At 34.2% G+C, this 7787-nt stretch overlaps 1 protein-coding gene across 1 annotated transcript; it reads right to left on the bottom strand.

Moving 5' to 3' along the window:
* Positions 1-1206: 1206 nt before the first annotated feature.
* On the bottom strand, positions 1207-2935 carry LOC123867364 (retinol dehydrogenase 11-like). The gene has a single exon (XM_045909360.1). The coding sequence runs from the start codon at positions 2719-2721 to the stop codon at positions 1780-1782; it is 942 nt and encodes a 313-aa protein (XP_045765316.1). The 5' UTR covers positions 2722-2935; the 3' UTR covers positions 1207-1779.
* Positions 2936-7787: the final 4852 nt, after the last annotated feature.

Here is a 7787-nt window from a genome sequence, read left to right as displayed (position 1 = left end):
CATCAAAGTGTTCAAGTATAAAAAATCGGACTTGCACACGAAGAGCTCCGTACCATGATTGTACGGTCTATACGTACAAGAAATAACACTTTTAAATTTTTGTGGAGGCCCTTTCGAATTTTTTATTAAGTACGGTAGTTAGGTATTATTTGTTGTTATAGCGGCAATGAAATACACATCACATTCTGTGAAAATTTCAACTCTCAAGTCTCAACCTATTACGGTTCACGAGATACAGCCCACTGACAGACAGACGGACGAACGGACGGAGTCTTCATCATAATCATAATCATTTATGTGCTCAAAAAATGCTCAAATGTAGGTTAGCATAGATTTTACAATTTATTTTAGTGTCACTACACTTGCCATGTAATGGCATGCAAATATTTTACATAAGCAATGTAAACTACAAAATTATACTTATAACTTAGTAATAGGGTCCCGTATGTATGTACGCTTCTAGCCTCGAATAGCTTCATTAATAAAAAAAAATTATAAACAATTACTGCTACTATTTATTACTTAAAATAAAACAAAGGTAATAATATGGTAAGGGTAATTATGGTTTCTTTAACATTTCAAGAACAGAAAAAGAAAAATCTAAAAAATGTATAAATATTAAATTTTTAGTTTTATTTCTGCCCAAAGTAAATATGCAAAAATTTTCAGGTCTGCTGGCATGAATCCTAGATATTATTTAAAAATTCTACGAAGAAAATTCGCTAGTCAATCGACTCTCACGCCACACGTCGCTGCAATCTAGGGATTCTCCAATTTCAGTGCTCTCTCTGCCATTTGCCTGAAACCCTATTTTACTAACATTAGCAGGCAGATTACCTCGTAGCATGTTTACGATACGTTTGCATTCTTCGCATCTTTTCAACTGTTTTTCAGTTCTCTCTTGCGTACTCATCAACTTTTGCTGATTCAGTTGAACGTATTTCAATTTCTTCCTCACAAAGTTTACACAACAATCAATTTGCTGCTGAAATTGGTCCAAGGACCAATAGAACTTTAGGTCAGCTGTTATCATAAGCATGAACGCGCTATACAGACCTGTCAATGCAATACCAAAATACAGCAATTTTGAATTCGAAAATGGACAATCATTGCTGTATGTTAAGCAATCCCAAAAATACGAAGGGGCTAGCGAGTGTTCATTATTTGACTGCATTATTGAACTTTAAAACAGATGATTTACATTTCAGACAAATATTCAGATTCAACCTGAATTCAACGCATAGTGAGTAGTGATCAAATATTGGCAGCTGCAGAGACAAAATAATGATTAATGTCATAATATGTATGACGTTCCATAATGTTTAGCCTTTGATTGATGAGCTTTATGATTTAGTCACATCCACATCGTATCAAGAATCCTATAGTCCGTACAAAATTACTTCTCACGATGGGTCAACTGTCATAACAAGTATGGTTCACCCGGTGCATTTAAAAGGTTAACCAAGGTTTAACCTTTAAAATAATGACTAAAACCGTAGGTACTATTGATATGATATTTGACACAAAAATTTAAAAAATTATATCATTACCTAATTTTGACACTTCCTGTAGGTATTTTTTTTCTGTCGCTTTTTGGAGTTATTAGCCCGTAACCAAAATTTTTTATGTAGCCATTAGCGGTACTAAATAATATGATCTATAGTACCTAGTTGCGGGCGATCTAAAGAAGAACCTACATGCCAATTAGTGTCCTCTAATTAAAATAAAATAAAATTATATTCATAATCTGAGATGGAAGAAAAACATGTTTAAAAATTCTTATTTTAATTTTACAATTTTCTCTGAGACTTCCCACAATTTACGAGCAACATCTATATTTTGGGCTTTGGGTGTGAGTTCTGCTAAGTGACAGTCTTTAAAATACTTTCCACTCACTTTTTCAACGTCAGGCGACACAGCCAAATATATAGAAGTTTGAGCTCCTTCCCATGAATTCTTAAAAAATGATTGAAATAACCTTAAAACTGCCAATATTAAAATATTATTAAGATTAGATATCATTTCCGTGTTAACAATACCAGGATGTAAACAGTTCGCCGTAACTCCTGTCCCTTTGAGTCTCCGTCCTAGTTCTGTAGTTATTAGCACAGTGCAGAGTTTTGCATTTCGATAAACTTGGTGTTTGCAGCTTTCCATATTTAAGTTATCAAAATCGATTCTTCCTAGTGTATGCAGAAACGATGAAACGTTGACTATGCGACTCGGGGCAGACTTTTGTAACAATGGCAGTAGAAGTGAAGTTAAAAGAAATGGTCCAAAGTAATTGATTTGCATTCCTCGAAGCACTCCATCGTCTGTCTTTTTATTATCAGTCACATACATTCCTGCGTTGTTTATCAATACATCTAGTCGTTTTTCGGTTTCATAAATACTATCGACGAATTTTCTGATTGATGTGAATGATTCTAAATCTAGCTGAAGAACACGAACGTCTTTGTTTCCCGAAGATGTTTCTATTATTTGCTTTGCGCATGCTCCTCGTTGTAAACTCCTGCAGGCTAAAACGACTCGAGCTCCTCTCTGAGCGAGATCTTTTGCTGTTTCAAAGCCTATTCCTGAATTAGCACCGGTCACTATCACCACCTTTCCGACTAAATGTCCACTGAACTTGCACTTTCCACTCGATACTTTGCAATAAGTCCAAATAATTATCACGAATTTAATTATTATCAATATGACAATAAACGCCACCAGTAACATAGCGCGTGATATCGCTCAGAGCTACGAGTATCACTATAACTATAGTCCTTAATCTAAGATATAACTACAATAGTAACTACTGAGATCGATCAATTATAAATAATTCATACGTCATCTTATAACGCAACCGAAGACGTACTTAATAAATAATTACTATTAATCAGTCAATTCTTTTTTTTTGTGTAAATATTGCAGGCTCGGTTGCTCTACTGACTACTCTCTTACTACCTATGCAGGAAAAATACCTCCGCTATTTTATATACGATGGACGAACGACGACATAACGTGTACGTGAAATGGAAATTATTTATACAAATACAAGTTGTGCCTGAAACTTCGGTCACACGCAGGTGGCAATGTTTGTAATAAGACTGAAACCCCAGTTTGCAAGGAGTCTTCCTATTTGACACGATTGTCATGTTAGTCCGGTCAATTTAGACATAAAAATAGTGGTCAAATAACAAAAATTCCCACAGAGCTGTCCCATGTGACTCTTAGAATCCCGATATCTCAGGAATGGTAACTCTTAGCAAAAAAATTATGTGACCATTTTTGTAGAAAATTTTAAGATCTACAATTTTGGTTTGATTTTTTTTTTATAAAACTTACTGTTTTCGAGAAAAATCCTAAAAACCTCAGATTTTGACCTTTGACCCCGAACAACTTTTTTAGCACACATAGGATCGATGGCAATTTTTAACACTTTATTTGTAACTAGCGACCCGCCCCGGCTTCGCACGGGTGGACATTTATTTTTTAAGCTCTCTGAACCTCTGCGGTTTCGCCGTGCGAGTCGTGCGACACCATCACTCATTTTAATACCAATTACAATTTTAAATTCGTAATATCTTTTGAATGGATTGTCCGATTGGAATAAAATAAAAAGTAATTTATAGCTATTGAAACAATCTTGCTCAGTAAATAGTTTATTTGGATAAGGATTAGTATTTGACGATAATATGATCAATAAACATAGGCTAATAATTTTAATTACTTTTATTCTATGGAAAAGTGGTTATAATGGCTAAAATATAAATGTTTGGTTTATACTATCGCGGACTTTTTTGTAGGCATTATTGAGTTCTACAACTTTTCTATAAAAGTCAACCATACATCTCTAACCATTTAGGCAGCGTTCGCGAGAATCGTTAACGTGCGGCAGTTTTTTCGACGCCTTACTCCACAATTTTCACTACCACGAAAAATCCTATCTATTTTCCGGGATAAAATATAGCCTATACGGATTCGGAAGAATACCTCTAAGTAATAGTAAAATAAATTTTATAATCGGTCCAGTAGTTTTTGAGCCTATTCAATACAAACATACAAAAATACAAAGGTATCTTTATAATATTAGTAGATATAACAGTTCCATCAGATTTATAATATAGGGCCTAAAGAAATAGAGAAGTTAAGTAAGCACCATCTTTTAAAAACCGAAGTCAGTCGTTTGTGGGATACACAAGCGACAGTAATTCCAATTGTAATAGGTGCGACGGGTGTAGTAGATAGAACCATTAAAAAATATAAAGATATACATATTAGATACCAACATCGACATAAGTATTCTTCAAAAACAAGCAGCAATACACACTTCAATTATAATATCCAAAGTGCTAGGAGATACTGTTTTTGTTCACAACACACAGCCGGAACAACATACGCTACGTGATAATATCGCAAATTAAGAATATGTATGTGTATATGCATGTATGTATGTGTATGAGTATATAAATTGTAATTAATAATAATAAAATAAAATATCTGTAGTAGTAGCGTAGGTTTTATAATTTAAATATGGTATGTACGTATGTATGTGTATGAGTATATAAATAGTAAATAAATAAAAAAAAAAAAGTTCTAGTAGTAGCGTAGGTTTTATAATTTAAACATGGGGACATAAATACCTTTTTTCCTGCGTGTGGCGGGACGGGGTATTTATTTGAACCGACCATGATAGTCGAGAGAAGAAAACATGTATAGATAGTAAACCCCAGCTCTACACCAATATTTGGCTCTGTGGGAATTTTGTTATTTCAAATGTCCATATTGACCGGACTATATTTTTATTAATTGACACGATCATGATCATTTTTAGGGTTCCGAAAAAAGAAAAAACGAACTCACAAAGGATCACTTCATTCGTCTGTTCGTCTGTCTGGGCCACAAACCAGAAGTAAGCCTATGCAGCTTTAAGTTATAACTATTTTCAGAGTTTTATGTGACCTATAGAACATTCTTTTGCGAATACAAACTAACAAGCAGTTTGAGATAACTGCAACAAAATAATCCTTTCAAGGTATGGAACTGGTGCGCGAATCCGACTCGCACTTGGCCGCTTTTTTAAACCTATACTAATATTATAAAGGAGTAAAGTGTGTAAGTTTGTTGGTAGGAAATAATTTCTGAAACTGCTGAACCGATTTTGGAAATTATTTCACCAGTAGAAAACTACATTATTCATGAGTGGCTAAATTTTATTTTCGAAAAGTCAGAGATCTCTACTAAAATTTTGGTTAGCTACCCGTGCGAAGCCGAAGCGGGTGGCTGGTATGAGTATAATATTATGATGTAAAAAAGCTAAATCTTGTTTTGAAATATGATTGATCACCATCGCAAAAGGTAGCAAAATTATTTGCTGTATTCTATAAGCACTTTAATCTTAATAGCACTAAGTAATTGAAGAATTAATACGTAGACAGATAATATTATTTATGTAATCTCAGTCAAAGAAATAAGCATGCCTAAGGTAAAATCATCCGAAAAAAATGCGGTCTACGATGTATGCGTATTTTTTTAAGTACATAATATTTAGGTGATCGAATTCAAAGCAACAGAGTGTATTTATTTTTATCTCACTTTGCAAATCGTCACAGCTTTTATTTTACAAATTTAAACGTAGGCACTAAATCACATGTTTACATAGATTAATCTGTAGTGACCTTGTATAAAGGTTAAGGAAGGCGTGCTCAAAACGGCCACCTTAACTTTGAGAAAAAAAACCTGCCTAACGATTGATTTTCCAAAAGAATTTTATATTGCTGGAAAAAAAGTTTATTCAGCGGTATAAATGTTCCGCTAGATTGAAGGACAACCTAATAAACAAAAACATTGCGCATGTATACTATACTAACTAATAAATAAAATTGAAGTGATTAACTGTTAACTGTATGAACGGGCTAATCTTCGGAATGGCTTAACCTATTTTGACGGGAGTTTCACAGACAAGTAGAGGATTAACCAAGGAGTAACATAGGCTACTTTTTTAACCGACTTTAAATATGGAGGAGTTGTGTTTATGATTTGCGTAATTTTTTTTTAATCGATAGAGGAACTTTGTGACATTGTTCCATAAAATATTTGGATTCCAACTCCTTAATCCTGATGCTGCAAGGGATCTAACCAATCCACGCGGGTGAAGCTGCGGGCATCATCTAGTTAATTTTATATGGGTCGGGATGCTACGAATATGATACGGCATACGGCAGACCTGTAGTCTTCTAATACAAGTGTAAATTAAAAATTTATAACACCCCCGACAAGTGAAGGTTACAGTAACGAGAAAAGAGCTGATAACTTTCAAACGGCTGAACCAATTTTCTTGAATTACAGCTAAGAACACTCTCGATCAAGCCACCTTTCAAAAAAAAAAAAAACTAAATTAAAATCGGTTCATTAGTTTAGGAGCTACAGCGCCACAGACAGATACACAGATACACAGATACACACGTCAAACTTATAACACCCCTCTTTTGGGGTCGGGGGTTAAAAAATGACTAACGTGCGAACATAAACTTCGAGATGCCTTTGTTATTTTTGAGAGCAATTACACGTGTATTTGTAATCACTACCCATATTTTTTTAGCAATTTCTGCAATTTACGTGGAAGTTTGGCAAAGAGATTTTTAATATTACCTACCAGCTGATGCCCGTGACTTCGTCCGCGTCGATTTGAAGAGTGAATAGGCACCTTCTAGGTAAACGCGTCCCATCTTAGACCACATCATCACTTTCCATCAGGTGTGATTGTGGTCAAGCGCTTGCCTATAGTGAATAAAAAAAAAATAATTAGGTTTTGAAAATCCCATGATTTTCCGGAATGAAACGTAGCCTATGCCACTTTCCAGGTCTATAATCACGCTGATCCGTTGCCCCGATGCGACATGATTGAAGGACACACCAACAAACAGTCACACTTTTAAGTACGTATTTTATAATATGGATAGTGATGGAAGTCGACTTGTCAAGGAGCAGTGGAAAGAGTGATATTATACCTAATCAGCTGTTTTTTGAAGCAAAGCTCCTTATCGCACGTTAGGATCGTACTCCTAGGTCTGTGGGGTAAAATAAGAAAAAAACTGGCCAAGTGCGAGTCAGACTCGCAGACTACAGAAGGAGTAAGACAAGACGATAAGAATTACATACGCGAACCTTGAAGAACAGCAAAACTAACCCTGTTTGTAGAGTTTTATAATTGTTATTATAAAAAAAAAACTATGCAAGTTAAAGCGTTGGTTTTGTTTTTTCTGTAAAATATAATATACATTTATATGATTTTCTATTAACCATAATTATGCCAAATTTTTCCATTGTTGAACTTCGGAGATAAGAGGGGGACGATATTTATTTCAACATTTTACACGACAAATCAAATACTTTACTGTGCATAAAAATAAATAAAACTTTGTTTTAGTTTGTAAAGTCCTTTCATATGATATCCTACTATACCGGGTTTTTATTATTGAGTACGGGACACTAAAAACAGGATATAATTATGGCGAATGGCCTTTAAACCTAGGCATGATGTGGAAAAAAAATCAAGCGCTTGAAAATTAAAAAAAATAATGGTTTGAATAAATTATCCCACCAAGGTTGAAGTATGGAAATTCTAATATAATATCAGATTAATCACACATTCTTGTTATTTAGGTTTATGATTGCGCCTGCATATACCTGCGTTGTGCTTTGATTAATAATAATCTTATCTTTTACTTTTGAATACGATATCATAATATTAATTTTTTGCCAATGCATATCCGTGGAATGATATTTCATTAAAATTGTAC

The sequence above is a fragment of the Maniola jurtina genome, chromosome 8 (genome assembly GCF_905333055.1).
Source record: "Maniola jurtina chromosome 8, ilManJurt1.1, whole genome shotgun sequence".
Classification (NCBI taxonomy): Eukaryota; Metazoa; Arthropoda; class Insecta; order Lepidoptera; family Nymphalidae; genus Maniola; species Maniola jurtina.
The sequence above is the reverse complement of the archived record's forward strand: the minus strand, read 5'-3'. Positions and strand labels throughout refer to the sequence as shown.

What these genes read in the sequence shown, in the direction of transcription:
- LOC123867364 (XM_045909360.1), bottom strand. Translation starts at nt 2,721, where the DNA reads ATGTTACTGGTGGCGTTTATTGTCATATTGATAATAATTAAATTCGTG.